Source organism: Rousettus aegyptiacus, unplaced genomic scaffold (assembly GCF_014176215.1).
Source record: "Rousettus aegyptiacus isolate mRouAeg1 unplaced genomic scaffold, mRouAeg1.p scaffold_m13_p_1, whole genome shotgun sequence".
In the NCBI taxonomy this organism is placed as follows: Eukaryota; Metazoa; Chordata; class Mammalia; order Chiroptera; family Pteropodidae; genus Rousettus; species Rousettus aegyptiacus.
Genome location: NW_023416284.1, coordinates 169361173 through 169380865, shown reverse-complemented (window position 1 = coordinate 169380865; position 19693 = coordinate 169361173). Strand labels below are relative to the sequence as shown.

Sequence of the window (19693 nt, the reverse complement as noted above, 5' to 3'; positions counted from 1 at the left end):
TGATTCTCACCAAGTCTGTGACATACTAATTGTCAGTTTGCAATCCCCTTGGGACTCCTTCAGGTCAGTACCCTAATATGGATGACACCGTTAAAATGAAATGCACAAAAATACAGGGAAAGTACAATTATTTTACACAGACCTTCGATGCAAATATTTTTTAAATTATCACATTATCATCACAGTAAACATGTAAATAATGTATTCAGTTTAAATAGTGTATTCAGCTATAAAACCTTTAAATTTTCATAAAACATTTTTTAGACCATAACAACAAAAGCAGGTCAAAGTTGACTTGTGTAACAATCATCCAAGAAAGTCTTTAAAATTAAGTATAAGTTGTTTGCTAAAGAGAATAAAACAGCCTTCTATGAAACAGGGAAATGTTAATCGTGATTAATTTTAAGTGACTGGGGTGTTTGTACGTATTATAGCAAGTCTGCTTGGCTACTATATGACCCGGCCAAGTTATCAACCTTGGAGGAAGCCAAAACAAAGACATTTCCTAATACAAGATCTCAAAAACAAAACAAAACAAAACAAAACACACAAAACAAAAAACATGCCTCGCAGGTTCTTCCAAAAAGCTACCTGTGTGCCACAGTAAGGAAACAGACACATAAAAAATAAGACCAGAGGAAAGATCCCAGGGCAAAGCTGGGCAGTAGTAGCCTTGGAGGAAATCCAGTTCAAATTGGAACAGGGCAAAGACTACAGATAAACTTCTTAAAGATGAACTTGACAGAATAAAGAAATTGTCTGAGCCTATCAAGATCTATGTAACTGGGGAAAAGTTTGGTTGTGAGTATATAGGACCCAAACAAACAAAAACACAAGTATGGAAAGTAAAAGCTATGCAGGAAAGAAAATGTAATCATGATTTACACAGGCTTAGCTGTCATGAGCTTTCACGCAGTTACATGGAACACACATGGAATTCCGATCTAATCAAAAGTGCACTATGAGGCATGGGAGGGTGGCAAATGTGTGATGGGGTCTTGGGCAGAGGCCAGAGGAAATGGAAAAAGGGAGCAATATCTTCAATTTCCATATTGTGAGGTCAGTAAGAATGTGGCAAGCTGAACAATCAATGATTAGCAAGGAAATCACCCTCGTAAGAGATTAGAGGTAAACACTAGAGAATCAGTTTAAACAACTCCACAATTCTTGGATGTTGCTTACTTTCTACTGAGTTCCTACCACTCTGCTAATATATGACCTGGCCAAATACAGCTAATCATTTATTCAACAGACAGTTTTGGTGTCAGGCATATATTTAGGAATAATAAAACACATTGGGAAACAGGACTGCTAATGTCCCTTAGTTCCTGGAGCTTAGGTTCAGGTGAAGGGAGACAATGAACAAATAAATGCATAAAGATATCCTGAGTTATATGTGCAATGAAGGAAGAGCAAAGTGTGACTGAGCGATGGGCAGGCTATTCTGAAGAGGGGTGGGAAGGCAAGGTCTCTATGAAGGGGGTGTTACTAGAGCTGAGACAAGGAACCAGCTTTGTAAAGAGGCAGGGGAAGAGTGTCCCAGATGTCCTGGACAAACGGAGCAACAGCCAAGGTCACAGGTAAGAATGAGCCAGGCTTGTTTGATGACTGAAAAAGAGAGTAAAGTTGTAATACGGGGGTGGGATTGGGGTGGGAGGCAAAGTAGTGGGAGATGAAGTCGGAGAGGTGGGCGGGATCAGGGATCATGTATGGCCTTGAGGGCTGCAGTATAAAATCTGGATTTCATTCTAAGTGCAATGGGAAGACAAAGGAAGATTTTGAGTAAGGAAGTGTCATGATTTGTGTTTTAAAAACTACTTTAGATGTTGCATGTAAAATTAATTGCAGAAGGTTGAGAACAGAAGCAAGAGACCTGCTCGAATCTACCACAGTTCTCTGTGCAACGGATGGCCAGGGCTTGGATGGTGGCAATAGAGACAGAGAAAAGTGAGTAGACATGAGACACATTTTGGAAGAAAGACAGACAGGACATGCTCATGGATCAGTGTGGAGGGGTCAGGGAAGACTCAAGGATGACCCCAGGATTTCTGGCTAGAACGAGTCAGTGATTAGAGGTATCATTTGGTGAAGTGTAGGAAGTTGAGTGAAGCATCATTACGGAGGGTAAAATCAAGTCTTCTGTTCAGACCTTAACCTGTGAGCCCCCCTTTAAGGATACAAGCAGACCTGCCAAAGAGGCAGTTGCATATTTGAACCTGGGCAGTAAGACGGCAGAGATGCAGATACAAATTTGGGCATTACCCTTCTCCCGTTTCTCTAGCTACCTCCCCAGTCAGCCAGGCATTCATTTCACCTTGCTGAATTGTTGCTGCCTACCTTTTGGTCCTGCCTTCAGCCTTCCCTACCAAATCAATACTGCACACAGCAGGCAGATTCGCCCCCTTGAAACGAAGATCTGATCATTTCTCTCATTTGATAAAAAAAACAGTGGTTCCTACCGCCTGTGACTGACAGTCTTGCCTTCCACCCTTTCCCACCTCAGAGCCTGAATTCTTGTGCCCCTTCGATACTTTCCAGCTTCTCTGATTTGTCACCACAGTTCTCTGGGGGGTCCTTCCCTTCCACCCTCATTTCTGCACACCTCCACTTAGGGCCTTGTAGACTCAGTCCCCCGTGGGTCTTCGACTCTTCCCCCACGGCCTGCCACCGCACCTCCCACGTGATTATTTTCATTTAGGAACTGATCGTTGGATGAAGGCACCACTCTTTCTCCTCCTTCATATCGCCTCACGAAATGAGCAGATTTCAGGGATATATGTGCCAAGCACATGCCAGTACAGTTTTCCAGAATATTCTTAAACAAAATACCACTTCAATCCTTCGTCAGCCAAAATTTCCTTAGTGTCGAGGGTTGGAATGTTATTCTTGCCAGGTTTATATGAATAAAAACATCTAGCCCCTTGAAATGAAAATAAAGGGTAGGGTAGTTTACGAGCATAAATGATGATGGTTAGACCAAATTTTTAAAAGTAATGCCATTTGTCCATTCCCTTCTGGGGAACAAACCCATTGTTTTGTTTTTCATTCAAGCAGGGGCTGGGGGAATGGGACCAAGAAATGTTTATTTTCTGAAGACTATTTCTGCCTCAGTATCACTTTTACGTAAGTTGAGTCTTCACTAAACCGGAATCTTTACTCCCAAGAATAGACTCACAGTCAGCCTGGTACACTAAAGCCCTTCAAGAAAAGAAAACATGTTAGAACCTTTCTTCTATTCAAATCAAAGAGGCTTAATTAGAGGATCAAAAATCCGGGGTTCTTATCTCCTTCCCCACTGCGCTAAGTAGGCAAAAGGTGAAGTCTGACTTGCCCCTTGGTTGTTATCCTTTCAGACTGCTGAAGATAAAATAAATTCAAGCTAAAACTATTTGGAATATTACTCATTAACAGACCTAATGAGCTATGGACCAAAGAGAATTAACTGAAGTTCAAATTTTTGCTCATTTTCTTTCTCTCCGACTGACATTTGCACTGTGATCAAACAGACGAAGAGGAAAATTATACCTAAAAAGATGGCTATATTAGAACCTGTATTTTTGCTTTTATTATTGAATCCAAAAGAAAAATAAATAAAACTGATGTTTTCCATCAGTGTTTCCATTGAATTGAAAACTGAGTCTGATTCCATGAGAGCTAGAGAAAAGCTCGCATAGTTGTAGAGTTGCAGGTTAGCCCATGGCTTTAATTCCAGTGGCGCTCCAGGTGGACACTGGATATGGAAGTTCTGGCTTTGACCACGTCCAAGGCAGGGCAAAGCCATGACTGCCACACTACCTCCATGTAAATGAATTTCCCGTCTTCCTTCCTCCTCCTCCCCTACTTTGCTCTCTTTTCTTTATGCATGTTTTAAAAATAGAATATTACTTTAAACCTCCCATTTCACATTTGGTATTATTTGTGAAAATCACTTTTCAAAAAATTTTTACATCCTTTTTAAATGGGTTTATACTATTACATGACTAAAATGTTTAATTAAACAAAATCTCTTGCTGTTTGACTATTTTTGCTTTTGATAAACATTGTTCCAGTGAGCAAGTGATTATTTCCATCACAATACGCTTCTAGAAGTGGAACTGCTGGGTGTAAGTGTATGCATATTTTAAGATTTTTAATATATATTATCAAGCTGTTCTCCTTATAGGCTGTACCAATTTAAACTACTGAAAAACAACTATCTCCTGGCAATCATTCCTTTTAATCTTTGCTAAATCCACAGGTGATCGTGGCATGTTTTTTTGTTTTGTTTCCATTTAATTTATTCAATGTGCCAATTGGTCACTTACGTTCCTTCTTTGGTTAAGTAATATGGGCAAGTTACTTACCTCATGCTTTGGTCTTTCCTGCCTGTAAATGGGGATTTTAATAGTTACCCTAAATGGATGTTGTGAAGGTTAAAAAGTTAATTCGAGCAAGCAAACACTTAGAATAGTTCCTGATCCATAATGAGGTCACATTAACAGCCATCAGATATTTTGAAAAATGCCTGTTTATGTTATTCACTTGTTTTTCCATGAGTTTTTACCTTTTTCTTACTGATTTTAAAGAGGTCTTACTACTTTAAGATATTAATCATTGCTTTCCTTGTACAATGCAAATATTTTGTGAACTTTATAATACTCTTTGTCAATTTGTCGATGGTGTTTTTTGCCACGCAGAAGTTTAAATTTTTAATATTATTAAACCTCTTACTTTAAATTAGAATAAATTAGCAGAGAGCAGATATTCAAATATGAGAAAAACAGCAAAAGATAGCATGTTTCTTAATAACTAGTTTGTAAGAGAAAGAACTGATAGATTTGACTTCATAAAAATTTAACATTTTAAATGTAAACAAGCAAACGTAAGAAATAAGATAAAGAAGAACATTTACAATATATGATAAACATAAGGTTAATCTCCTTAACATACAGATCTATAAAGAAAGGAAACATAAAATGAGGAAAGGCTATAATTAGGCAATTGAGAGAAAAAGAAATACAAATGCCTACCTTCACTCATAATCGAAAGACATCATTTTTTACAAATAGATTAACAAAGAATTTTAAGCGTTAATTATGCATAACACTGTGGTCATGTACAGTTGCACAGAGCATCGACTGCGCAAGGACATCTAGGCAAGAGGGAGTTGGGACTGAATCTGCTAATGTTCCATTCGTTAAGCCTGAAAACTGCCTCACCAGGGGGCATGACTTCTATTTCTCACAAAGTATCATATGGTCCTAACGAGCAGCACTGTGGGAGAGAGTGCAGAAAAAGGAATTCTTATATATAGTGGATACAGACACTAATCCAGCCTCTCTCAGCATAATTCAGGTCTATCAAAATAAAATATACAAATGTTCTGACCCAGCGATCCCACTGCTAGGATTTTACTGGTACATTTAGTTCAAGATGTTTAGATAAGGATGTTCATTTCAGCATTGTTTATGTAGTACCCACACACAAAAGAACCCAGAAACAATATAAAAATGCAAATATAAAATACAAAAACATGCTGGAGTTATTTTAAAGAAATTATGATATATCCATTTATAATATTGTTTGTTTATGGGATCAAATATATAAATGTGAAAATATTTTCAAGTTATATTACATGAAAAAAAATCAAAGCCTAGATCAGAAGTATGATATGTCTTCCTTGTGTTTCGATAAAGATAGATACATGAATGAAAAAAAAAAGTTATAGAATTATAACTGGGAAGAGAATGAGGGTCCAAGAGGGAATAAATTCATTTTTATCCTCAACTTTCTTGTAAAGTTTGACTTTTGACCATGTGCATGTTATTTTCATTAAGGAAAACAAACTCTCCATTTTTGCCTTAATGATTTCTTTTTATACAGGGTTTACAAGGAAATGGGTAAATATCCCGGGCAAGACAAATGTAAGGCCCCAACCAAAATATGGAAACCCAGAAACACAAATAGACATAGGTTCTATCAGAGCCTATGTGTGATCCTGAATATTTATTTGTCCACTGTATTCTCTTGTCTCCTAAAAATGAGAAGAGTGGCTTTGTCTGGGGGTGGGGTGCGGCTAAAGAAGACCTGAAGACGTATCTACTAGATTTAGACACCACCCTTCAGAAAACAGAACCAGAGTAACACGCAATTCTTGAAGTAAAAAAGAATAAAAATAATACATATCTCTCATTCACATAATCGGTCACTGGCTTAAAGCAGTCAGGCTGTTCATTGAGAACAAGTGTTGAGTCATTCGTATACTCAACAAACATTTATTATGTCCAATCTGCTATGCCCCATACTTGGCAATGAGAATACTGGAAGTCTCAGCCTTTCTAGAGACAAACCACCATATTGGAGAGCATACCTATTTAGCCTGTACTTTGAAATAAGGGATCTAATACTCAATACAATACCAGCAAACCAATCCAGCAAAATAGAAAAGGTATTATATACTATACCCAAGTAGGTTTTATCCCAAGAATGCAAAGTTAGTTTAACATCCCAAAATCAATTAATGTAATACACTATATTAATAAAGAATAAAAATCATTCAAACATCTTAATAAAAGCAAAAAAGCATTTGACAAAATCTAGCACTCTTTCATAATGAAGACTTTTCACAAACTAGGAATAGAAGGGAACTTTATCCCCAGGATAAAGGGCACCTATGAAAAACAGCTAGTAAGACGTTTAATAGTGAAAGACTGACTGCTTTTCCACTTAGATCAGGAACAAGACAAGATTGTTCACTCTTGCCACACGTATTCAACATTATACTATATAATGAGTAAGAACATTAGACAAGGAAAAGAAATAAAAGGTATTCACATTGGAAAGGAAAAATAACACTATCTCTACTTGCACACAATCTTATGTATAGATCTTGTATATAGTATGATCTTATACATAAGAATCTCCTAAATGAAAACTATTGGGGCAAAAAAAGGAGTTAAGCAAGGTTGCAAGGTACGGTTTTTATTTATCTATACACTAGCAAAGGACATTCTGAAAATGAAACAAGAATACAATTTCATTTACAATATTATCAAAACAATAAAGTCCTTAGGGATAAATTTAACAAAGAAAGAGCAAGACTTATACACTGAAAATTATATTGTAGAAAGAAATCAATCATCTAAATAAATGGGAAGTGAGAAGATATCCATATTTATAGGTCGAAAGTCTTCATAGTGTTAAAATAGCAATATTATTCAAATAGATCTACAAGTTCAACACAATCCCTACCAAAGTCCCAAGCTGCATTTTTTTTTTGCAGAAGTTGATAAGCTAATTGTAAAATTCATACAGAAATGCAAGGAGACCAGAATAGCTGAAAGAATCTTAAAAAAAAAAAAAAAAGAAGTGTTAGAAGACTTACACTTTTTGTTTCAAAACTCACTATGAAGCTACAGTAAGCTAGACAGTGTGGCATATTAACAGCTGCACAGGTCAGTGGGAAAGAATCGAGAGTTCAGAAATAAATCCTTACATATATGATAAACTGATATTTGACGAAGGGGCCAACACAATTCAATGAAGAAAGAATTGTCCATTCTGCAAATGGCGCTGAACAACTGAATATCCACATGCAAAAGGATGAAACTGGAACCCTATATCACACCATATGTAAAAATTAACTTAAAATATATAACAGACCTACATGTAAGAGCTAAAACTATAAAACCCTTTAAGAGAAAACACAACTGTAATTCCTGACTGTTGGTTGAGCAATAGTTTCTTAGATATGATATCAAAAATACAAACAAGTGAAAAAAAAAAAACAGATCAACTAGACACAATCAAAATATTAAAATTTTGAGTTGCAAACTACAGTATCAATTAAGTGAAAACACATCCCACAGAATGGGAGAATATATTTGAAAATTATATCTGATAAGGGACTTGTATCCGATATATAAAGAACTCTTATAACTCAATGATAGCAAAGTAAATTACCCAATCAATACTGAGCAAAAGACATGAATAGATATTTCTCCAAAAAAAAATATATAAGTGGCTAATAAGTACATGAAAATATGCTTAATGTCATTACTAATTAGAGAAACTCAAATTAAAACCACAATGAGATTCAACTTCACACTTGCTGGGATGGCTATAATCAAAAAGATAATAACAAGTGTTGACAAAGATGTGGAGAAATTGAAACCTTCATATATTGCTGGAACGAATGTAAATAGGACAGCTGCTTTGGGAAACTGTTTGGCAGTTCGTTAAAACATCACATAGAGTTACCATAGGACCTAGCAACTGCACTCCTAGATATATATCCAAGACAAATGAAAACATATGTTCACCAACAACTTGTACATGTTCATAGCAGCATTATTCACAATAGCCCAAAGGTCAAAATAACCCAAATGTCCATCAAACTGAATGGATAAATAAAATACAGTATACACATACAATAAAATATTATTTGACAATAAAAAGAAATGAAATACTGATAAATGCTACAACATGGATGACCCTTGAAAGCATCATGCTAAGTGAAAGAAGCCAGACACAAAAAGCCACATGTTGTTATCTTCCATTTATATGAAATGTTCAGAAGCAGCAAATCTACAGAGACAGAAAGCAGATTAGTGGTTAATCAGGGGGTGGAGGTTGAGAAGGATGGGAAGAGGGATTGATAGTTGCACAATAATGTAAATATACTAAAAAACAATGCATTTTACACTTTCGATAGGTGAATTTTATGGTATGTTAATTTTATGTCAATAAAGCTATTTTTAAAAGTAGAAATAATGGGTCTAACCACATTTTGAGAAATAATCATTAATGGTCTTTCTAGATCCCAGAGAAAATAGATGTAGCCTTAAGTCAAAAGGTTCAAAACAGCCTGAAATCAACAGAGTGAAAAGCAAGCTAACTTGTAGCCTATGATGATGATTCTTACAAAAGCCCAAATGCAGTTAATAAGTATCAACAATTGCACTCTGTGTTACTGATTCCTTAGGCTCAAACAGATTTTCCCCCACTAAGTATTTAAGATGAGAATCATCTTCATTGTAATCCCTAGCAGCTACTCTAAGCTTAAACAACTAGTAGATTACTGAACTCAAACAGAACAAGTATCTTCACAGGCCATTTGTAAAGCCATAGTTAGCTAAAAAGAAGTGAACAAAATTCTTGGAAGAATAGAGGGTTTCACAGCTGCAGATTCAACACCAGCATAAATATAAAGCCTAGATATGACAACCAAATGTTCTTTTTTTTGTTGTTCGTTTTCATTTTTGTTTAGAATCTGATGGCAAAACTTCAGGGAAATGGAGTAATAGTAATAGACTTAGTAGAGAACCTAAGTGGGTATCATGAGGAAATTACTCTACCTTTACAATACCAAAACTTGAATCATAACCACTATCACCTGTTTCCTAAAAAAAAAAAAAAAAAAAATAGAAAAACCCTCTACTCATGATGTCTGGATTGACCACTCCAATATATACAATTTAATTATAATACCATTCCATGAGATATTTCTCTGAAGTATCTTTTATGGTCAAGCATAATTTTTTATCTAAATGACTTTTTGTATAAATAAATTGTTCCATCCCTTGATGCGATGAATCATTGTATTAGAAATTATAGCTATCTGTGTATTTTTTGCTGTATTGGGTAAGAGCTAGGACGGTCACATCTTAGCATTCTACTCTGCTTCTTAGTCATCACTTGTGGGATATTTCTTAATTTTTGTAAAGGCAAAATTCACTCTTCTAATAATAAACCCAACAATATTTTGTGGCAAAAGAATGAAATTCAAGTTAGTACTTTATCCTTGATATACTGGAGTACTGATTTAATTCACTGATTTAATTCTCTGCTTCGCCAGTGCAGAAATTGAAAAATATAACTCTTCCTTAAAATGAATGAAGTCTCACTATTTTAAAGTAAGACAAAGGAAACTAAGCCTTTTTTGCACAGTTTTCGAAAATTACGATCCAAATCAACCCCTCTTCCAAAAATCCCCCAAATCCATCAATGTGAAGTCTCTGATGTTAGGGAGCACTGGTACAACCTTGTTCCTATAACACTAAGGAAAAGTGTGATCTGTTTTGGATTCTGACTTCTCTCCTTTGCAGATGGGTCCTTCTCTTGGGGCATTAAGGTGAGCCCCAGCAAAGCTTATAGCATTTCAGGGAGTGAGGCTCTGCAGTATAAACAAACCCATGTGGGGAGATAGAACTCCATCTAGTTAAAGACATCCTGGAGCTGATTAAAAATACCTTCATCTGTGCCTTGTCATTTCCTTTCAGCAAGATCCTGTTGATGTTGACAAGATTTTTAAAGTGTATCATATATCTTAAGAATAACAAAAATGGCCCCTTCAAGATTTTAATTGTTGACTGAAAACATCAAAATAGTACCTTACAAATGCATTGCATTTTCCAATCAAAAGTAACGCCACCAAAAAGTTGTTTATCCCTACGATGGTGGAGAAATGCTAGACGTACCTTCCTTCCCCTTTTCATTTTTTGTTTGTTTGTTTCAGAAAATAGAAAAAAAAACAAACTTAAGACAGGACATTAGAACTCAGAAACGTTACACATATTTCCATGAAATGAACTTTAGCCCTCAATAACTGAGTTCTTGAGATACGTTTCCCCAAATTTACAGCCTAAATGAATAACATCAACGAAACAAAAGTCATTGGAAACGAGTCTTTTCCCTTTTTTTTAGTAGTTACTAAGTATTCAGCGTTCTGCCAGGTTAAGAGAAAGAAGGTAATCAGCACTTCTCCGAAAAACGAACTATAAATCAGTTGAAAACCTTGAAAGAATTCAGTTCTGGTCTGTTCAGAAGCCAAGCATAAATATAGAAAAAACCTGTTGGCACGTTTATCTTAACGCTCCAAGTTTCGCGTTTTAAAATCACAGTAACACGCAAATGGCGTTTCTGGTGAATTTCAGGCTCAGAAGTAATTCAGATAAAGACCAAAGAGAGGCATCCCCTACAGAAAATGGAGCCTGTGCCTTTAAGGTAAAATCGGCTGGATCCCAAAAGGCATTCCACTTTTCCACGACAAAGAGTTTGGGGGAGCGCTCCCTCTCGGGTTTCTCGCAGGGACTTGGCGGGTTCGGGCAGAGCCAGACGAGTCGAGGAGTCCTCGACCGCCCCAGCTGCCCCGAGCAAGCCCGGCGCCGGCCCGCGCCGCGGGAGCGCATCGCGTGCCCCCGGGACTCACCGCTGCTGGGCTGCGGGGACAGCGTAGAGACCGAGGTCTGGCCCATGTCTAGGGTCGCAGGGCCAGGTCCGGCGATCACGCGGCTCCTCTGGTCCTTCGCTCATGGGTCCCCTCGCAGACCGACATCCGAGCGTTCATTTCCCGGTCTGTGCGGAGCTGCCCGCCGGGCACCCCCTCACCTTCTCCCCCGCGCGGGTCTCCCAGCCCGGCCGGCCGCAGCCGGCGCGGCGGATCCTGCCCAGCGGATGCCTGTCATTCCTCTATGCAGATTAGATGGGGTCAGGGGTCACGGAGGAGGAGTGAGGGGGAGAGGGCGAGAGGAAGAGGAGGAGGGGGAAGTAGGGGGCGAAGAAGTGGGGAGGGGAGAGTCCCGGGCTGGGCCCGCGGGGACTGTGAGACCGGCATATCCCCCCCTACCACACCCCACCCCATGGTACTGGAGAGCTCAGGCGACTCCCTTTTAACTTAAAAGGTTCAATGTCAAATGATCCTTTAGGGCTGGAAGAAAAAGAATTAAAGTATTTAGTCATGGTACTTAATTAAAGAAAATTCATTTCTTCAGAGGTTAGTTCCTTCCTCACATTCTGCTTGGAGCACTGCAGCTCCGTTAGATGTCTCTTATGTATGCATTTTTTGTTTTAAAAATTATCTTCCCTTTTACAAATAAAATTTACAAAAACAGCATAGGTCGGACAGTAAATCTGAATGATGGATCTGTGTGTGACATCAATAAAGTATACACTTTGCTCTCTACCACCAAAAAACTCGAGGATGTTCATCTCTCCTATATTATAAAAGAATCGCCGCGAGAACTATGAGACTGTGTGGTAAAGTATTTAAAATATACAAAAGGTGAAAACAACTAAAACAACAGTAATTCATTTTAGAAGTGAACATTCCCTAAAAGTTGAATTAAAGTCTAATATAATAATATCCTGTTAAATCTCAGTCTTCTTAAAAATTATGAACAAATATAAATACTCTTGGTATTTACAATCATTGATGAGTAATCTAGACCATATATATGTATATGTATGTATATGGCATTAGACGGTGGTTTCATAAATGTGTTCACTTCATGAAAATTCATTGAGCTACATACTGTGATTTGTATACTTTTCTGAATGTATCTATTTCATTAAACAGTAAAAAAAGTGCAATATATTTAGGTTACTTGCTACAGCTTTCACTTTGTAGGTGTTCCTAAATATTCAACTCAAAACTATAAAAAGCTATATAGTATATTTATTTGATAAAATAATCTGTTATTTAATACTTTAAACATGAAAATCATTGCTTTCCTAAAGTTCATGTTATTTGCTTTATTATTTGAAACACATCTGCTTGCCTTTTTCATCATAGTTAATTAAGTTGCCCTATTTTTTAACACCCAAACAGTCCACCCTCTATTGTGGGAAAGATTTTTTCCTCTAGAATAATGTGGTCAATTATCTACTTCCTTTTGCGTAATTCACTCCTAAGAAACCCTGCTTTTTTTTTTTATGTAATGAAATAGAGTATTAACCAAGATGTGAGTTCTAATTAAAACAATGAAATTAATCCTAATTAAATTTTCTTAAAAATGCAAAAATATTGTGTTTTGGGAACACATCCCAGCTGGAGGGTTCAACAGTGACAGTAAACAATTATAATGGTTTTTCCAATTCTTTGCTTTAGGTTGTCTTAAACAACAAACCCAGGTTAAGTGTTCTCTCAATCTAAATTGAGGTTAGGGAGCTTCTCACTCTTCCATTGATAGAGCCTAATTAATAACGGAGGTCATTGATGAGAGGGAATACATATTAAATTTTGCACATTAAAATCCATAAACATAATGATATTTAAAAATTGACAAAAGTTAAACTTTGAGGAACAATATTTTTGCTTTTGTTACTTCTCTTCCTTGAGTCTCTATTTATTTCACAAATTCTTATTTCAAACATCAAAGAGGTACTCTATAAGTCTAGTCTTTCAAGATTAGCTAAATCCATTTTTCAAAACCTTTCATGATTTGCTAGTTAATATAACCTTAGCCTCATCTGAGATTCCCATAATCCCCCTATCAAGTTACGTACTTTTCTCTGAAACTTTCCTAGTTCCATTACATTATCTGTGAAGCATGTCAACCAAAACTGCAGGAAGTGTGTGCTAAAGTTTCTTCTTAAGGGTGGGATAGGTATTCTATTTGATTTCTAGAGCCTCTGATGGGGCTTGGCATTGAAGCAGCCTTTTATCACAGCTAGCAAATTATACTAATCAGCATAGAAAAAGTCTACAGAAATCCCCAAATTTTATTTCTAGGTCCTAACATTAAAGTTAGCATTTATCATTTAGCAAGAGTACTTTAAAGATAACTTTCCCCGAATTGCCTTACTCTTGCATATTAAAGCTCATCTGCTATTATTTGGCTGTCACAGTTTTCTAAGAGTTTTGTGTGTTAATCCTGTGGGTCTGTAGTTTAAACTGTGGGAATGTTTAATGTCATCTGAAAAAATATGGATATTTCTCTATTATTTCTTTCCAGGGAATTAATAAAAATGCTAACCAAGATTAGTGCCAACCTCTAACGCTGAGGAAGCTATATATAATTCTTCAACATTTATTTCATTAGTCTTGCCCTTTGGTATATATTTCTGAATCAATCTCTTATCCAGTGATATTCTACTAAATATTTCAACAGTTTTGTCTGAGAGTAGAGGACAAGACTGATTTGTGATTTGTAGTGTTTGCTGGTTTCCATGATGTGAATATGCCTATAATGGTCAATTCAGCAAGCAGTCAACCAGCTTGCAAAATTTATGTCAGTTGGTTTGCGAAATTCCTGGACATTTAACAACTGGCCTGTATGAGTTGGCTTCAGTATACCACAAACTTTCATCTCTTATAATATGCTGTCATTAAATCATACCATGAGTGAATTTGAGGAATCATTATGTTAAACCTTCCTAAAAATACAGAATGATGGCATCTACTGATTTTTCCACTATACAGTCTAAATAGTCTTCAATTCCTAAAAGTACCTCTGTCATTTATTCATTTAATTCTGGAAAGAAATTAAATTGAGTGAATTAAATAGACTTTCCCCTTCCTGAAACTGGTTCGCCTTTTGACAAAGAGGTTGTCCTTAACTGAGATTTTAAAGCATTCTACCCTATAATACAGATTTTACTTTGTCTAGTATGAGGTAGGAGTTATTAAGCTCACCCATCTGGGGTACTCAGTTATACTTGTATTCCTAATGAATGGAAATCGCTATAGCTATTAGATAAAAGTAAAAAGCAGACATAAACCCTAATTTTGGCATCTATTTGTGGTAAACTTTCCTACTAGGTCAAAGTCCAAATTGCAGACATATAATTTGGTGGCTAGAGAAGACGGTTTACAATGAGTACAGTCACCACTACTAATTCCTGTAACTTAGTTCAGTGCCAACCTTTTCTAGGTGGCCGAATCTAAGCTTGGACTGAGAGAAAGAATGAGATCTTCCTCCCTGAGGGCATAGATGACAGGAAAGCACACTTCAGTGTTGGCTTTGCCCAGATGTTGGATCACAGCAGTGGTGGCTCAGGAAGCAACGGTAGCTGATAGTGGTCATGTACAAACAGATGAAGATTCCCTTACTTGGCACCCTTATTCCTGAACTTAGCCATGAACATCTAGCGAATTACTGACATTTCCCCCTGAGTAAAGGGAATCGTAGTCACAGAAAAATCTTTCCTAGTGAAAAGGAAATGAAACTTAGTAATTAAAACTTAGTAATCTTCCAAATAGAATTTTTAAAAGTATATGTTTGTTTTCCAAATACAATGGTCTGAAGAAACAACAGAAATATACAGATGATCTAAAGCTTCATTTTAGCCAATTATTTTCTTTCTATCTACCATTATCAGATTTATTAAAAAGCAGAGAATTGTCTTTTCTCCCTTCCTCTGTTGGAGGTGCTAGAGGGCAAATTTTGAACTTAGAAGGCTGTTTTAACATAAGAGGTTTGAATAATCATGTAAAAAAACATATAACTCAAAAACTAAAAATTGATGTGCAAAACTTTTTAAGTGTTAAGGTCCTTATTTCACTAGAACACTTGGTTTTTAAAAACTTTGTATTACCCAAAAACTTGGCTACATTTTGTAAGAGGCAGTTTACTTAGAAAAACATAACTACTAAAAAGCAAATAGAAGTTTTACCATATCTTATATTTTCAGTTAAAATTCTGTATATGTAACTAGTGTTTACTTTGAAAAATATTACTTTACAGCAACTGAAACCAAATATTCCCTATGCCTTTTATTTTGACAATTCTGAGAGATTTAGTTTTAACAAGAAAATATAAACAGATGAAGAAGAATTTTGGTTAAGAAAAAATTTACAATTTTGGACATTCCAGTTATATGAAGCATTGGTAGGAGAGAAAACCACATTCCACAAAGATTAGACTGAACAGGAAACAAACCTGTAAGACAGGCTTTCCTTTCCTATTGTTCTCATATTTTTGTATGATTTATTTCCCGAGTTTTCCTTCAATTGCTTGTTCAAGCTAAAAGGATTAACAAAATACCTTTCCCTAGCCTTTGTGCAGAGGGTGTGGCGTGTCTCACGTGCGCTTACTTAGTGATTGAGCTGGACAGTTGGAAGATTTACTCTGGAAAATAAAGACCTTGAGGGGGGTGTGTTGGATTTCCTTTTCCAAAACTTTCCCCCACCCCAGGAGAAAAAGTGTGCAATTTTCTGTACTTCATTTCACAAGAAAAGCAAATTACTCATCCACTGTATACAAAGCTCACTTTTATAAAATTAATAATCTTTAATTGACTGATCAAAAATCTATAGAGAACAGTCCTCAAAGACATATTTAGTAATTACTGTCCAATCTACGGAATATAATTGCTTAGAGTAAGGTCCAAATCGCTGTTTTATTAACTATCACATCCATCCTTAGAATATAACAAAATGTCAGGCACATAGGGGGGACTTAATACACTTAATAAAAGAATAAGCGTTTATGTTACCTCCTTAATTATAGCAACTTGAAGTACAGATGGAAAAAAGAGTCCTTCTAAGAATATGCATGATTTTGCTAATATTATGTGAGCTCCATAGCAAGACAGTATCTAGCCTGGCAATGACTGTAAATTTCCTTTTATAGGCAAATCATCTAGTCATTCAGAATTCACAGAGGACCTCTCGTGGATGAGCCCAGCTCCTCTAGTACATGGACATGAGGATAAGTGAGGTACAGATCTTACCCAAGTGGGGTTCAGTGTATATGCAGTAGTCCTGCCTCATCTGCAGGGAATATGTTCCAAGACTCCCAGTGGATGCCTGAAACTGCAGATAGTATAGAACCCTATATATGCTGTATTTTTTTCATATACACACACACACACACACACACACCCTTATGATAAATTTACCTTATAAATTAGGCATAATAAGAGATTAACTATAATAACTAATAATAAAATAGAATAATGATAACAATACACTGTAATAGAAGTTATGTGAATGGCTTTGGGGCCATTATTAAGTAAAATAAGAGTTACTTGAATTCCATCACTGGGATTCTGCCAGTCAATCTGATAACCAAGGCAGCTACTAAGTGATCAACAGGCAGAGCATACATACAGACTGGATACACTGGACAAAGGGATGATTTTTGTCCTGGGCAAGACAGAGCGGAACAACTCGAGATTTCATCACACTACTCAGAATGGCAGCAGCGTGACTCATTAATGTCTATTTCTGGAATTTTACCATTTAATATTTTCAGATCATAGTTGTGGGTAACTAAAACTGTGGAAAGAGAAATCACGCACGAGTTGGGGACTACTGTACACGGTGGAGGGGGGGGTGTCGTGGCTTGCAGGTAAATGATAGAGGCTTACAGCAAGGATAGAGGTCTGTTCCTCCAAGAGTTAAGAATGAACAGTGGGCTGCTAGAGGAAAGGCTCTGAACTTTATTAATCGCTAAATTCAATCTTTCCAATACAGAGTCAGCAATTCTTTCTGAAGATGCTTCAAGATCATGAAGTACTTCCAAAATCAAAGAAAGATGAAATTCTGATTGTATGCCATTAATATAAACTGTATTTGTTTATTTATTGCTTAGAGCTTTTTGAGTAATAATTTTAAAGCCCCAGAATCTACCCATTTTAAGTAAACAGTTCAATAAATTTTGGTAAATATGTTGCATAACCACCACCACAATCGAGTTTTGGACAACTTCGAGAACCCGAAAGAGCGCCGTTAGGTCCTGCTGTGGTGAATCCCTATCCCATCTGCTAGCATCAGGCAACTACCGACCTGCTTTTCATGCTCACAGTTTGACTCTTCTACAGTTTCACGAATGGAACAAATGTGGTTCTTTATATCTGGCATCTTTCGCTTACTGTTTTTGATATTCATCCATGTTGCTGCCTATATCACTATTTTGTCCTCTTTTGTTCTGAGTAGTGTTCCATTGTGTGGCTTACAAGTTTATTCACTTACCAGTTAATAGGCATTTGGGTTGTAACTGTATTTCATTATATTTGTATTCTGTATAATATAACATTCTATCTATATTATGTATTATATTATATTATATTATATTATATTATGTTATACTATACTACATTATATTATATGCATGATAGTTATTTATAAATTATAATTCATGATTGGTTCATCATTCAACTAACAAATATTTATTATACATCACCTTTGTACCAGGCTCTGTTCCAGGTACTTGGGATATAAAAATAAACAAAAAGTAAAAATACCGTACTGACAGAATTTATAGTCTAATGAAAAAAAAATAGAAAATAAGCAATGAACATAATAAATCAGTAAATTGTATGGCAATTTAGAAGTTGAAAAGTGCTAAGAAATAAAGAAAAGTAAGAGAGATTGGATTGGTGTGTGTCAGTCAAGGTAATCCTCAGTAAAAAGGTGATATTTGAGCACAGACTTGAAGGAGGTGACAGAGTTAGCTATATGGCTACCTGAGAGAAGAATGTTCCAAGTAGAAAGACTGTAACGTAAAGATAGGAGCATGCCATATGTTCAAGGACCTGTAAGAAGCCAGTGTGCTTTGAGTCGAATATGGGACGGGGAGATGAGAAGGGGATTATAACGATATAGGACTTTGTAGTTGATTATAAGGACTTTGGCTTTCATTACAAATGAGATGGAAAGGCAATGACAGTTTTAAACAAAGGAATGACATGATCTGACTTATATTTTAAGACCACTATGGCTTCTGAGTAGAGGATAGAGACAAAGTTGGAAGCAGAGCGACCACAAGAGACAACAGGAATAATCCAGGCTAGAAATGACAGTGGCTTAGATCAAGTTGGCAGAAGTCGGACTGGTGAAATATACCTGGATCCTGGATACATTGCTAAAGTAGAGCCAAATTTCTTCATGAGTTGAAGGTGGGGTGTGGGATAAAAGATAAAGCAAGGATGACTTCAAAATTTTATCTGAGCAATTGAAAGGACAGAGTGTCATTAATTAGAAGTGGGACAACAGTATGTAGAATAGTTTTGGAGTGGAAAATTAGAGGTTCAATTTTGAGATGTTTAGTAGACATCTAAGTGGAGAATGAAAACAATCGTAAGTGTCATGAATAAAAAAATAAATAAATCTATACCTAGGCATGTCCTAGTGAAACTGAGTATCAAGAATATAAAGCAAACGAAAAAAGTAGAAAAGACAGATGCTACTTAAAGGAATCACAATAAATCCAAAAAGAAAGTAGAATTATATGTTCTTGGTATTACAGACAAATAATTGTTGACTTTGGATTCCAAACCCAGACAAAGAACCATTCACTAAATCAAACAATCCCTCACTAAAAGTGATAAATCACTAAAGGAAATTCTACAGAATATTCATCAGCAAGAAAGAAAATGAGCCCAGATTAAGGGTGGGGTTAAATTAACAACTGTGAGCACAGAAATGAATAAAATGATGGTAAATTTAATAAATGATTGCCTGTGTAAAATAAAGAAATTGTCAGTGAATTTTTAACGCGTTACGGTTTTAATTTTGACCAGAAGGAGGGCAAACTAAATTTTTTTGACATTGTTAAAAATTTTTACTGTTTCGAATGATAAGAAAAACATAATAATAAGCTTCCAAATCAGTAATTAAAATGGGAATTTAAAAAGTTTCACTAATTCAAATACCGAGAAAATAAAATGAGAGCAAAAATTGAAGAGCATGCTAAAAAAGATGACACAAATTAAGATGGTGAGTATAAGTCCAAATAAGTAATTACAATAAACACATAAGGAATATTCTTATCTAATGACAGAGACTAAATGATTGGAGGGAACAGAAATCCAGTATGTCTCTCTATACCCTAATTTTAGGAGATAAAACTAAAGGAGAAAAAGATAAAAATAAAAGTATGAAAAATACCAAGAAAATACTTACCAAAGAAAACTGGTATATCAATATTAATAATTGATTAATTAAAATTGGAGTAAAAATAATAAATAGCATAAGTTGACCTATTATATA

General features: G+C 36.0%; 1 protein-coding gene across 6 annotated transcripts in view; it reads right to left on the bottom strand.

Annotated features, from left to right (window-relative positions):
* PHACTR2 (phosphatase and actin regulator 2) overlaps positions 1-19693 on the bottom strand; it is a 220019-nt gene that overhangs the window by 100805 nt on the left and 99521 nt on the right. The window contains exon 1 of one of the 6 annotated variants that reach the window (XM_016119545.2): positions 11189-11566. The exons of 4 other annotated variants lie outside the window; for them this stretch is intronic. In XM_016119545.2, the coding sequence (XP_015975031.1) occupies positions 11189-11234 (46 nt within the window). In that variant the 5' untranslated portion in view covers positions 11235-11566. Of the gene's footprint in view, positions 1-11188; positions 11567-19693 lie in introns of those variants that run through there. One more of the 6 variants, XM_016119549.2, reaches the window with a different exon arrangement.